At 41.0% G+C, this 14,863-nt stretch overlaps 1 protein-coding gene across 1 annotated transcript in view; it reads right to left on the bottom strand.

Moving 5' to 3' along the window:
• SNAP91 (synaptosome associated protein 91) overlaps positions 1-10,935 on the bottom strand; it is a gene marked incomplete at its 3' end in the record, with an annotated part of 74,092 nt that extends 63,157 nt beyond the window's left edge. Inside the window, exon 1 of the mRNA XM_015825217.1 lies at positions 10,806-10,935. Within this exon, the coding sequence (XP_015680703.1) occupies positions 10,806-10,935 (130 nt within the window). The remainder of the gene's footprint in view (positions 1-10,805) is intronic.
• Positions 10,936-14,863: the final 3,928 nt, after the last annotated feature.

Below are 14,863 nucleotides of genomic sequence, written 5' to 3'. Positions count from 1 at the left end.
CAGAAAAAATAGATGTACTTTTTGCTAACCAATTAACAAACATATGTAGGAAACACACTGCAATAGTAATGGGGAACTTCAATTACCCTGATATCAACTGGAAGACTAATTTTGCACCAAGTGAGAAATCAAATAGATTCCTGACCAACCTAGCTGACAACTTTGTTGACCAAAAGGTAGAGGAGGGAACTAGAAGAATAGCCATACTGGACTTAATTCTCACGAACAGAGAAAAAGTGATAGAGGGAGTTGAAACTGCAGAAACCTTGGGCAAGAGTGACCATGTTATACTGGAATTCAATATAATGCAAACACAAGCAATAGAACATAATTATATCAGAATCTTAGATTTTAAAAGAGCTGATTTTAACAGACTCAGAGAGAACTTGGGAAAGATTCCTTGGATGAAAATCCTAAAGAGGAAAACAACTGAAGAAGCTTGGGAAACTCTGAAAAATATGATCATAAAAGCCCTATCCAGCACAATACCATTGAAAAAGAAAATCAAGAAATCTAACAAGAAACCAGCATGGCTGCACCAAGATCTCTCTGATAAGCTCAAAAACAAAAAGGACAAGTATAAAAAATGAAAAGAGGGACACATAACTAAGGCAGAATATCAGCAGATAGCCAGAATCTGCAAAGAAGAAATCAGGAAGGCAGAGGCTCAGAAAGCAAAGGCAACAAAAATCAAAGATAACAAAAAAAAAGTTATCTTTCAACATATAAATAACAAGAAAAAAATCAAGGAAACAGTTGGTCCACTAAAGAGAGAAGACGGCAAGGAAGTAACAGGCAGCAGAGAGAAAGCAGAGCTATTTAACTCATTCTTTGCATTGGTCTTCATACAAAAAGAAATTATAACTGAACCCACCAAAAACATAACTGAAAAATACAGACTAGAAATAAAAGCTAAAATAAAACAAAAAAATGGTAAGAGAACACCTGTCTGATCTTGATCAACATAAATCACCAGGACCTGACGGACTACACCCCAGAGTTCTGAAGGAGCTGGCAGATGTCATCTCAGAACCACTGTACCAAAGTCTCTTCCAACTTTTTCATCATCATCATCATCATCATCATCATCATCATCATCATCATCATCATCATCATCTCTTTCAAAAATCCTGAAGCACCAGGGAACTACAGTACCAGAGGATTGGAAAAGAGCTGATGTGGTTTCCCATCTTCAAAAAAAAAGGGGGGGGGAAACAGACCAAGGAAACTACAGACCAATCAGCCTAACATCAAAACCTGGCAAGATACTGGAAAAGATAATCAAAAAACAGATCTGGGAACATCTAGAAACAAACAAAGTTATAACTAGAAGCCAGCACGGGATTGTTAAAAACAGATCATGCCAAAGCAATCTTATTTCATTCTTTGATCAGGTGACTAAATTAATGGACCAGCAGAATGCTATGGACTTGGTATACTTGGACTTCAGCAAGGCATTCCACAAAGTAGACCATAACGTACTTCTTGGAAAGCTTTAAAAAAGTGGGATAGACAGCGCCACCATCAGATGGATTTTTAACTGGCTGACAAACTGTACTCAAAGAGTAGTCCTTAATGGTACTACATCTACATGGATGGAAGTAAGCAATGGGGTACCATAAGGTTCTGTCCTAGGCCCAGTACTCTTCAACATATTCATAAACGACCTAGATGAGGGAATAGAAGGGGAACTTATCAAATTTGAGACACACTAAGCTGGCAGGAATAGTCAATGCCCTAGATGATAGGGTCAAGATTCAGAGGGATCTTGACAGACTTGAACACTGGGCCCTATCTAACAAAATGAAATTCAACATAAGGAAAAGTAAAGTCTTACACTTAGGCAAGAAAAACCAAAAGTACACATATAAACTGGGGGAAACCAGGCTTAATGGCAGCAATTGTGAGAGGAATCTTGGAGTGGACAAACAATTAAATATGAGCCAACAGTGTGTGGCGGCAGCCAAAAAAGCCAATGCAATCCTAAATTGCATTAACAGAGGGATTATATCAAGATTACGTGAGGTACTAATATCACTCTAAAAAGCCTTAGTAAGACCACACCTAGAATACTGCAATCAATGTTGGTCTCCACACTATAAAAAAGATGTTGAGACTCTGGAGAAAGTGCAGAGAAGAGCAACAAGGATGATTAAGGGACTGGAGGCTAAAACATATGAAGAACGGTTATAGGAACTTGGCACGGTTAGTCTAGTGAAGAGACGTATAGTTCTCTGTATAGTTCCACTTAGAACTCAACAATCTTGTTCAGATGACAATACTAATCTATTCTCTGATTAACCTTAGTGTGCCATTTAAATATAGACCATGCATCAGAACACCTCTGGTTTCTCCTTGGCTTATCTTAATTTTGATTCTGGGTATCATCTCTGTCCAGAGATGCATCTAATGAGAGTTAACAAAAAAAAAAGTCTACTTTTCTGTCTCCAGACAGAGTCCCTGCGATCAGCCAGTGAAGATATGGATTTGTATTTTTCACAAATGAGATACAGGAAGCTATGACTGGCCAGCAATTTGAAAAATAGCATGGAGTTACAAACTTCTTCATGATTAACATTTAAGACATAAACTATGGGCAAAATCATATTTTTAGTCTGTCTGCACTCGTAAGACAGGCTGAGCCTAGAAATTAAGTTGGAAGCAAATTTTATACGGGTAAGAGTTGGTTTGCAGTTTTTTATCATCAACGTTTTGAGGCATGTCAGAGTAAACCTCTTAGGCAAACCAACAAAGCAAAAAGCCTTGTATTGCCTATCATTTTTTTAAAGAAGAAAGTAGTATATTTACAACCTCTGCCCAAAAAGAGGTTGCTGCCACCTCCTGCACTCCAATGACTTATTGGCCACAGAACAGCTGATTTTAATTTATCAACATGGTCCCTTTTCCCTTGCCTGCTGTTAGAGAATACTTAAATGAGCATGCTTTGCAAATGCAATCTTGTCAGATCATTTGCTGCTGTGTTGTAAAATACAAATTTACCAATTCACATTTTTATCGGCAACAGGATATATAACCAAGCCATCACTGTCTAATAAAATCAAAATAATGGAAACTTGACTACTATCCTAAAAATACTTATTAGGAAGCTAGCCTCACTGAACCAAATGACAAAATCATCAAATGTTTATTTGGATGTAATTATTAGTCAGATCAGTTAACCAAAGCTTTGAGAGATATGTATTAGACTACAAAAATTAAAAACTATAAAAGCAACAACAAAAATATAAAAAATATAAAACAATCTTTCCAACACACTTAAAAATGCAAAATGCCCAAGAGTCTTTCCTTTGAGCAAAAGAAAGTGTGGGCACAACAAAAAATTGGGGAAGCACTTCCAAAGATGGGTGTACCACAACAAAGAGGTGCTTCCTCTTGTACCTGAATATGCAATGCAATTTAATGAAGGTACTTGCAGAGGAATCTTTGCAGATAGCCTAAGGATCTGGTCAGATATACAGAGGAGATCTTCCATTAGATTCTGGCCCCAAACTTTCTCAGATTTTAAATGTATACATTAATATTTTGAGTTGGGTGCAGAAAAGGGCTTGGAACCAAACAGGGCACTAGAATCATGTAACAGTTATTTTGGACAAACCAAAGTTTGAAAACCATTTCATACATGTCATTCAGAGCTCAAAGCAGCAGAAGCTATCTACTCTTCTCATTGTAGTAATGGATCCAGGAGCACATGCGTAAATTAGAATGAAATTCCCTCCAGAATAAGCTAAATATCACTCAACTAGAGAATGAACTACCCACCACTTGTAATTCTTTCTCTGGACTGACCTTCAATTTATCAATTCGCATCCAGTCCATTATTCTGCTCAGATATCGATATCCACCACCTCACCTGGGTTAGATGAGAAGGAGAAATGAAATTGGGTGGCCATCCTCATATAACATTTTCACTTGTATTTCCAAATAAAGTTTACATACAACTACCGGAGAAAGTGAACCAAAGGGCTTACCAGGACTCAATATAAATTGCCAGGGAATATAAGCAGTAAACTTTTTGGTAATGGATGTTCAAGTAGAAATTGCATTACTATAAATAAAACTCTCTATTCTCATTCCAGACAGTTGATCCAGACATATACCATACTCAAGGTTACTGAAGATTTATGAGAAGCCCAAGTGACACCTAACGGTTGTATATCTCTTTTCTTTCAGTACCATCGAGTCTGACTAAAACTTTTTTCCCAAGAGTATTTAGAATTTATCACTAACCAGTCATCTAACAATGCTTCCTTAGGAAAAGGATGATAATAATTGCTCTGAGGTTGTCCTCCACTTCTGGGTCCAAAGATTTCTTCAAGGATGTTCCAATGCTGCCACTTTTCAGAATGACAATACAATCTCATTTCAAAAGAAGGACTAAACTCTCTTGGTTCCTATCAGCCATTTCATTCTTACTAAATTATAGCAAGCTAAAGGATGGTATCATGCATGCAAGAGCTAAGGTAAACTTATCCAAGGATATTTTCTAAAACTTTAAACGTCAACCAAAGTCAAGCAGAGTAGACAATGAATATCTCCATTCTAATGGAATTACATCAAAAATGGTGTCAACGTTTTGTTAAATAGGAGCAATTTTTAACTTGAAGGATTTTGCAAATTATTACAGTTAACCATTGAGAATATAGCCAAGTCCCTTTCAGGAACAAATCATAATAAATATTTCAGTATATAAAATAGCTTCACCAGATGCTGCTGCAAAATGCTGTGGAATTGAATCACTCTCATTATAATAGAACAGACTTCACAAAGAGCTATAATTCAGGGTTTTTCTTTTATGTGTCATCAATTAAACCCTAGAGTTTCAATAGGGGTTCTATGAGAAATTAGGGACCCGCCAAAAAATATTACCAAATGCGGGCTCCAATTTTTTTATGGTATGGCAAAAAGGGCAGGGCTTGTAAGCTAATATTCAGGACCTCCATTCCTGGGATAGTATGAATGAGCATTTGTGTTCATGACAACTCCTTGCTTTGGTGCTTGATTAGAAATCTGAGGATTATTTTTTTTTAACTAAAAGATTCTGCAGCCTGAAAAACTGCTCTAACTCATGTTCACTCAGGTTCCGTAGCTGCATTCCTATTGACTTTATTGCCAAAAACGTATCTAAATCTGTCAAGGAAAAATGATGCCTGCTCAATTATCTGAGTAAATGTCATATTGAAATACTAGTCATACCAATTGGAAAATCCCATGGGGCCCTAGCAGCGTATTTAAAATGATTAGAGTTGATTACTTTCAATGAAGCAGATGCAGAGGTTCAAAATCTGAGCTTTCAGGGCCACAAACAGACCTGATATCCTTGGAATGATGTCTAAAATGTGTTATCAGATTAATATTTTTTAATAAGACATAAGGGGTTCAATGTTATTCAATGTAAAACTGGAGAGTAACCATATCAACCGTATTTAATTTCAGTTACATGAAATGAGCTTTATCTTTGTAGGCCCTTCAAAGACTACCTGTAGCTAGTATTTGGATAGTATTTATGGCAGTGGTGGCGAACCTATGGCATGCGTGCCAGAAGCGGCACTCAGAGCCCTCTCTGTGGGCACGCGCGCCATGCCCCGGAGATGGCAACCGTCCCTCTTCAACCAGCCGCCCACTAACTCACCGAGGTCCCATGTAGCCGGATGCATCCCAGCATGGCTGGTTTCCCTCCCCCCATCCCATACCTCCTGGCTTCGCATGCTCTCCTTTTCCCTGGCACAACCCACTGCATCATCGGCTGGCCATCCAGCTCAGAGGCGGCTTCTCTAAACTGCTGGCGGTGGCCTGTGGAGCTCCAGAGTGCGCCAGTTGAGGAGCCGGCAGGTTGTGGCTGCTGACAGACACTGTCGACTCCCATGCACTTGCTGGCCTCTGTGTGTGGGGGCTGATGGTGTCAGGCAGCAGCCGCCCCGGCCCCTGCCTTGCCTTGCCCTGCGACAATGGCACCCCCGCCCTGCCTCGCCTTGCCTCACCTCATCCCGCAGGACAAGCCTCCTGCCCACCGCCCCACCTGCCAGAGACCCCCTGGATCTCCCCCAACCCTGCCCAGCCCCATAGGTGTCCCTCCCCACGAGCAATATTGAGGTGACCACGCCCACCTTGGCCACATCCACCCAGTAGGCCACACCCACCTGGCACCCAGTGATAAATAAGTGGGTTTTGGGTTGCAGTTTGCGCACTCGGTCTCTAAAAGGTTCGCCATCACTGATTTATGGTATTTGCTCAAATACTATAGTATAGTAAAATCCCACTGCATGTGCGTATTGTCCTAGGTAGTTACTTGTATCCACATTGAGGAATGGGTTGTTACGCTGAATATATTATATTAGAAACACTTCATCAGAATTTATTTCTGAAATTTCATTCAGTGCTAAATCAAACCTGCTTTTCATTACATCTTCCAATATGTTACCTGTTCATATCTCAGATGATCAAAATGGCTCTACTCTTTGTCAGAATACAAAGAAGCATAATTATCTCAAAATGTTTAATAATTACTGTAATGTACTTTGAACCTACTGGTTAGTGACCAATTTAATTACAAATGTTAGTATTATGAGTGCTAGCAATCATTCTACTAGTAATCAGTCAAAAGCAGAGGGCAACCAAATTAAGATCACTTGTAAATAAATCTAAACAACCAGTTGTTTTGTAATCATAGAGCCATTGTATGTACATTATTAACTCATCTATAAATGCAATAATGGCAGATGTTTTGGCTTCTTTTTTTTCACATTAGAGCCAAATTTTCTCTTTTAGCTAGGTTAACGCTGTTATTTATTCCATGGCACCAAATAAAACACTAGCCCCAATGTCTTAACTTCACAAAAGGGAACTAGTGCACTTTGGAAAATTTCTACAAAAGTCCCAGAAGTTTTTACCACATGTTCATTTATTTTGCACGTATGCCTTCCCAAGTACCAGAAGCTTATTACTACAGATAGTCCTAGGCTTACAACAGTTCATTTCGTGACCGTTCAAAGTTACAATGGCACTGAAAAATGTGACTTATGACCATTTTACACTTACGAACTTTGAAGCATCCCCATGATCATGTAATCAAAATTAAGATGCTTGGCAACTGGTTCATATTTATGATTGTTGCTGTGTCCCAAGGTCATGTGATCACCTTTTGCAACCTTCTGACAAGCAAAGTCAATGAGGAAGTGAGATTCACTTAACAACCAGGTTACTAACTTATCAACTGCAGTGATTCACTTAATAACTGTGGCAAGAAAGGTCGTAAAATGGGACAAAACTCAATAAATGTCTCAGCAACAGAAATTTTGGGCTCAATCTTGATCATAAGTCAAGGACTACCTATATACGACAATATAATTTTTTAGTATTATGTTCTGAAACACCTGAAATCAAGAAACCAGGACACACGTAAGTGGAAGTACAGTGCCACAAACTACCATACAGGTAAGCCTTGCTTCTGTTTATTCATTTTTAAAGATAGAACCTCAATTTTTTACATCACTATATGAATACAGTACACATTTATCATTTTACTCTTGCTTGTGTGCTTTACGGGTATATCGTATTCAATCATTTTTAGCGAAAGATCAGAGAGAAATAATGGAATATTTAGATACTAAAATGTAAAACTGGTAATTAATAGCAGAGCACCAAGTGATTCTGGCTGCACAAGTAGAAGCTATTAGTGTTACCCCTCAAACTACCTTCCTTTGAACTTCAGATATAAAGAGAAAGGAATTCAGGGCACCTTAAGTCTTTTCCTAATCCATTCTACATTTCACTACTGGTAAATATAATGCAAATAAGCTTTTCCATCAAGCTCTCCACTTTGCTTTTCAAAAATAAGGAAAACTATGCATCCCTTATGAAGTTACAAGACATTTAGTACTCTGAGGGCTCCACCCTTCTTCCTAGTCCTTACTGATCTCTGTCCTACTTCACGCCAACATATTCTATTCTTTAATGGCTTGGGACTGTAACCAGCTCATTTCCTAACCGTGAAGACTCATTTTGGGTAGAACAATGCTATTTCCTTATAGAACAGATCCTGAATCCAAGGAAAGAGATATGGCAAACTATTTTATTCCCTCTCCTTTTATTACTGCTATATCACACAAAGGTTTACTTAAAAGCTGAACATTTCCTGATAATTTAAAACCACAATTTTGCCTTTTGCTTTTTACTCACAAGTTTGGTCTCATAAATAGGTAGTCCTCGACTTACAATAGTTCATTTAGTGACCAATCGAAGTTACGATGACAGTGGGAAGAGTGATTTATAACCATTTTTCACACTTACAACCATTGTAGCATCTTCAAGGTCATGTGATCAAAATTCAGACACTTGGCAACTGACTCGTATTTATGAAGGCTACAGTGGCCTGGAGTCATGTGATCACATTTTGCAACCTTCTGGGCAGCAAAGTCAATGGGGAAGCCAGATTTACTTAACAACTATGTTACTAACATAACAACTGCAGTGATTCACTTAACAACTGTGGTAAGAAAGGTCATAAAATGGGGGCAAAACCCATTTAACAAATGTCTCACTTAACAACAGAAATTTTGAGCTCAATTGTGGTCCTAAGTAAAAAAAACTACCTGTATCTATTGCAGTATTTTGCTCACTTCCACAAAAATCACATGCTTGGCAATAACATTAGTACATTACTAAAATGTTAGTATCTAATTTAGTATTTTTTAATTAAAATACACAAAGTAGAAACCAGCAATGGACTAACAACAAACATTACTGAATTAACCCAATCCTCCTATGAAATCACTATTTTGATTATTAAATGAAACAAGTGGAAGAATCAGAGCCTCTATGCATGACAGCTTGGGATTATATAGATTATTAACTTAATATATTAAGTTACAACATATTAATTACCTTGCTATGGAAACATAGTAAGAAAAAACAACTTCGTAGGTTGCTCAGAGTTCACTACCTTATAGTTCTGTGACCTTAAAAAAAGCTGCACAAGGTAAGAAAAAACAGCACAACTTGTTGCTTTAGAACCTCCTGCCTTGAGTATGACTTGCAAAATCCCAACATAACTTATAGTTGTGTAACTATAAAGTGTCATGTGAAATACAAAAATATAAAATATAAAAGAAATAATTATAATAACAATTCAATTTCCAATCCATTCAAGGTTTAATTAAAGTTAAATCAGTTTGAGATAATCCACACACACTACACGGTGTATCTCTGTCCCAACATTCAAACACCATCTTTCCTATAAGGTCAGAAGGGTTTCAAGGAAATGTAAGCAGATTTCAGGCTTGACTAACTCAACAAACTATGCATTTTTTTCTTTTAGAATGGGTTCACACGTCACATTAACCCAAAAAGAAATGCCATCACATTTTCATATAATTGGCAAACTGGAACACTCATATTCAACGCAAAAATCTAGTCCTTCTTTAACAGTGGTGTGTAGAAGGTGGCCATTTTGTTTTTTTTTTCAAAGGAGCAATGGGATCTGAAAAATTATTTTACTCCACCATGACTTGATTTCTCAACACTTGTTTGGTGTGACCAGAAAAAGTGAATTCCCCATTAAAAGGAGCCCCAGAATATCTACAAGCAGTAGATATTGCTTGTTGTCACTTTCTGAATGAGAAATACCCTGCTGTTTTGCAGAGATTTATAGGAAAAGGATAGTTTCTATATTATCGTAACAAATCTGTGGTTGCCATGTATTGTTTGTTGACTTCTTCGCCTTGAGTTTATGAAAGATCGATCATGAACTGACAAAAATGTTACAAAAACTATGGATGTGGCTGTATCTTCTCACTCCTACTAATACTGGTTTAGCTCCACAACTTGCAAACAGAAAATCATGTATACCACTGACTGCCCATCAATGTTTAACTCAGAAGAACCCGTGACCCACTAGATGAATATAAAACCCATGAGTCATGGGCACAGAGGGTAACAGTTGTAAGTCAATAGTACCTGGAAAACTATAGATTGGTACTCCAGACTTAATATGAAGTGTGAACTCACTTTGAAAACCAAACTAAAACACCAAAAAGAATTAAATCTCACTACAAAATACAGTACATACATCCGGCAGTCCTCATTTAACAATCAGAATTCGGGCTAACAACCTGGTCATTAAGTGAAGTGGTTGCTAAGTGAAATTACAACTGTGCTTACACTCTTACTTCAGCTTTCTTTGCTTTACAAACCTGCAAAGATCATAGATGCAAAGATTGGTCATAAAGTTATTTTTCATCACTGCAACAGCATACAGTCACTAAACAAGGACTACCTTTACTGCTGATATAACCACGATCAACATATAATAAATACATGCAACAGTTTGCTTTGATAACTGTTGAAGAACTGAATTTTGGACTCTGAATAATGAAGATATCCATTTGAATTCTGCCTTTTCTAGTTTAACACTCCAAATACACAATAAATCATTCCAGGCAGATTACAATGATGAAGAACTATTCAATTCCACTATGTTCAAAATTCCACTTGTAAAATTTTTTATATTGCTAGTTAAGCCAAAACACTAATTCTGGACTGAATTCAGTTACCCAAAGCAAGCAAGAATATTTCACTGTTTTCCAGACTTAAATAGATTTCCTGCTATTCAAAATGAAGAAAATGGTCAAAGCAACATAACTTCAGAACTTATGCAACAACAAATTCATTTTTCCAGAATGCCTCACATAAGGCTTCATCAAGACAGCAGATTAGAGTGCCTGAGGAGTATTGAACTGTATGCTTAAAAAAAAATCACACATGACTATGCATATAAAAAAGATGCTTACAATCCAGGTGTTTTTTCTTGGGGCCCATCACTTCATGTGTGGTTGCTTTGCAGACCGCTCTGGCTACAGCTGATCCTGTAACGCTGTACTGAGCAGCTGCGATGCGATCTGTCAGCGTCTGACCTGACATCTTCAGCTAATTCTAGGACTGCTGCCACTTCTATAAAGAAGGGGGAAAACAATTGAGGGGGGGGGGGAGAAAAAGAAAAGACAACATGATGATTTGTCCATTAAAAGTAGATTCCTCTACCGCCTAGCTTCTCAGTTCACTCCTTCCCCAACCCCCATCTTTTCTGTTGTGTAACTGTTTGCACTGAAATGTGTAGCCATGGATGTTTTAGAGATGGGGGAATAAAGAGGAAATATGACTCAGGAGATGAAGACGGTAAGGTGTGTGTGTGTGTATTGGGGGGGGAGGGAGAAATTCCTTTTCCTTCGGTGAACTGCATCCCTTGATCAATATGATGGCGGTTACTGCAAACTACCACCTCCCTCTTCGTTATTGATGTCGGAGGGAGGGCTCGAGAAAAGGCTCCCCCACGTCTCCAAAGCCCAGGCCTTCCCAACAGAGCCTCAAGAGGGCTCCGGGAATGAATTTAATAGCTCGTCTCCCATTCGGCCACTATCAAGCCCGCTTCCTCTTGCAGCTGATGATTTCCACTGCAGCACCCGGGTTTTTTTTTTTTTTTTCCTTTCCTCTCCCCGTCGCCCTGCGTTTCCACTTGGCTGTCTGATGCGAGATTATATCATTGCGCCATATTATGCCCTCTCGGAGCCTTTTCCCAGTCCACCGGCAGCTCCTCCTTGAAGACAAGACAAGCACAGGCCGCTCGTTTCCCGAAGCCCAGCCAACCCCACCCCGACATCACACCCCAACCCCACTCCTTCCTTTCCTTTCCTTCCACAAATCCCTAGTTTTGCCTGCTCTGCAATGCAATGCAATGCAATGCCCACTCCCACCCCCCACTTCCAATGCGCAGGGAAGGTTGATACCAGAAGCAGCCGTTGCTGTTATTCCGGGCACAGCGGCACCCCTTACCCCCCCCCCCACCTCCAATGCTGAAGATTGCTAAATGCCGGCCAGGCCTTCCACCCACCCACCCACCCACCCACCGTCCTCCTTCCCGGGAACGCCGAAGAACCCAACGCGGCGAACCTGTCAACACGCTCCGGTCCTCCTCGACGCGCGCCGTGCCTCTTCCTCTCCCCTTGCTTAGCTCCGGATCGCGAGAAGGCCCCCCCGCCCCGCGTCGCTGCTCCTCCCGCCGCAACCTTTCTTGCCGGGCGGGCCGACCGTCGACGCGGCTCTCGGGGAGGAGGAGGAGGGGCAAGCGTGGCCGGCGAAACGAGGTCGCGCGCCCTTTCCTCCGCGCGGATCTCGCGTGAGCGGCGAGGGAGTCCACGTTCCTCCCCCACCGGCTCTCCTTCTACGCGATTTCCGACGCCTCCGCGGCCTCGCGTCGAAAGGTGCGGGTCCTCGGCGCCGCTATTTCTGGCTTTAATCTCCGTTCGCTCGCCTGGCAGCCTAATCTCTGGTGTGCGGCGGCAAGCCTTCCCTGGGGTGGCCCTAGAGCAGGAATAGGCGAATGCCTGCAGGCGTACGCTACGCAACCCTCTCTCTGCCTGGCACACACACATACACACACCTTGGTCTTTCCTCTTGCTGACTCTTTCGGCTCGTTCTTCGGGCAACCTCGCAGGTTCGGGGCTTTTTCAGAATCAGGTGACCCGGAGCGGACGAACCGAATAGCCCTCTAGGGGCCGTAAAACCGGAGAAAGTCCCTCGTTTGCCTAAAGGGGACGCCCGTGACCAGCGGGATTTCCCCCTTGCTCGCCGCGAAAGGAACGAGGCGCTTCACCACGTGAGGGACGGCTTCTGGCAACGTTTTTAACCCAGGTCTGGCTGGTTTCGTAACCGAGTTTGGCCCTTCCTTCCCCGTTAACTTAGTCCTGTCCTTTGCTGTTTTATTGCACCGGGGGAGTATGCGTATCCTAGATCCTATTTCACGTGTCGGGTGTGGATGCGTGTAAAACAATCCTTTTGACTTTGTTGCGAGCGTTGCGAACGAGCCAACGTTGTACATCTGTTTTTGGAAAAGCGAACCGTTACATTTCCTGTGCTTCAAATGCTTAAGACTTCAACTTCTACGTTAATATAGCAGTTGAATATTATTAGTTATGCGGCTAATATTATAACTAATATTATTAGTTATAAAAGCCTCACCTCTAAATGCGATTGCTCGGAAATTGAGAGATAATGCCAAGTTTAGGGCGTGTAATAGTTTAAGATTGCGCGGTAAATGTTATTCATAGGCAGGTGTTAAGTATCTGTTTTTCTGTGCCATTGTCATTTAAGCTATTGAAGCCATTAACCAAACTGGGTCTTACTGTACTTTTGTCGGACATTATCTTTTTCTTCAACTGTCTTCACTTGTAATCACAGCAAAGTGTAACTGAATTCACAGGACTATGTTATGCTTTTAGCTATAGCTACCATATTTGGGCTACAAAAATACAGACACCCACAAGTAAAGAAATACAAAAATATCCAACATACTATAGTGGTTTTTTTTTCTGGATCTCATGAACTTGACAATCTCCCCAATATTTTACCCTGCCCTCTGTCTTCAGCCTCTCTACCTTATCTTAGATTTTTTTTTAATTATGGATTTTCTTTTTCTCCCAATCAACAGCCCTTAGCTTCCATCTTTATGTCAACAGCATGAACCAATGGCTCTCCCAATCATACATTTCTGTCACTGAAACTGCAGGGTGTGAGCCATGTATGTATAGTCTGGTACATTTATGTACTACCTACATCTTTAATAATCTCTTGCCAAAAAGCTGAAGAGAATACACAATTTACACAATCAGACCTTTAGGAACATTTTTGTCCTGTGTAAAAGCTATCTTCTCTGTGGTTGATGCCCTCTGTCAGTTATATTTACCACTGTAATAATTTATGCCTGGGTAACTTAAATGTTTTAAACCAGGGGTAGTCAATCTTGGCTCTTTTATGACTCGTGGACTTCAATTCCCAGAATTCCTGAGCCAGCTTAGCTGGCTCAGGAATTCTGGGAGTTGAAGTCCACGAGTCATAAAAGAGCCAAGGTTGACTACCCCTGTTTTAAACTGACCACTGCTTTTATAATAGGTATGGTAGTTAAAGACGGTGAGTTTGTCAGCTGGAAAGCCAACAGCCTGGATTTGAGACCCAAGTGCTGCACAATGGGGTGAGCTCCCATTATGTCTCTTAGCTCCTGCCCACCTATCAATTCAAAAGCATGCAAATGCGAGTAGATAAAAATAGCTTCCACTTTGGTGGGAAGGTAACAGCATTCTGTGCTCCTGGTGTATATCATGCTGGTCACATGACCCTAGAAGTGTCTTTGGACAATGCTGGCTCCTTCGGCTAAGAAATGGAGTGAGCATCAGCCTCTGGAGTCAGATACGACTGGACAGGGTAAAACTTTACCTTTATACCAGCGGTTCTCAACCTATGGGTCGCGACCCCATTTGGGGTCGATCGACCATTTCACGGGGGTCGCCAAGCAAGGCTGTCCGCCATTTTTTTCCCCTTTCTCCGGCGGGTGCCTTACCTCCCTTGGGCTGGGCCAGCTGGTGGTCGGCCTGCTCCGTCTCTGCCACTTGCCAGCTATGTCTCAGCCGGCACAGGGGGTGGAACCACGCATGCGCGGCGCTCCCGGGCAGGGAAAGTCCTCGACTTACGACCGGTTTAGTCCTCGACTTATGACCGGTTTAGTCCTCGACCTACGACCGGTTTAGTCCTCGACCTACGACCGGTTTAGTCCTCGACCTACGACCGGTTTAGTCCTCGACTTACGACTGGTTGGGGGTCGCGGCATTAAAAAGGTTGAGAACCACTGCTTTATACCATGTTTTCCTGAAAGTAAGGCCTACCCCAAAAATAAGCCCTAGCTTTATTTTGGGGGGTGGGCCTAATATAAACCCTACCCCAAAAATAAGCCCTAGTTTTGGGGCGAGGCACACACCGAAAAATCAAGCTGGGGGAGTGGAGCTTACCATTGCAGCCAGGC

The sequence above is a fragment of the Protobothrops mucrosquamatus genome, unplaced genomic scaffold, assembly GCF_001527695.2.
Source record: "Protobothrops mucrosquamatus isolate PMUCROS unplaced genomic scaffold, P.Mucros_1.0 scaffold2549, whole genome shotgun sequence".
NCBI lineage: Eukaryota > Metazoa > Chordata > Lepidosauria > Squamata > Viperidae > Protobothrops > Protobothrops mucrosquamatus.
The sequence above is the reverse complement of the archived record's forward strand: the minus strand, read 5'-3'. Positions and strand labels throughout refer to the sequence as shown.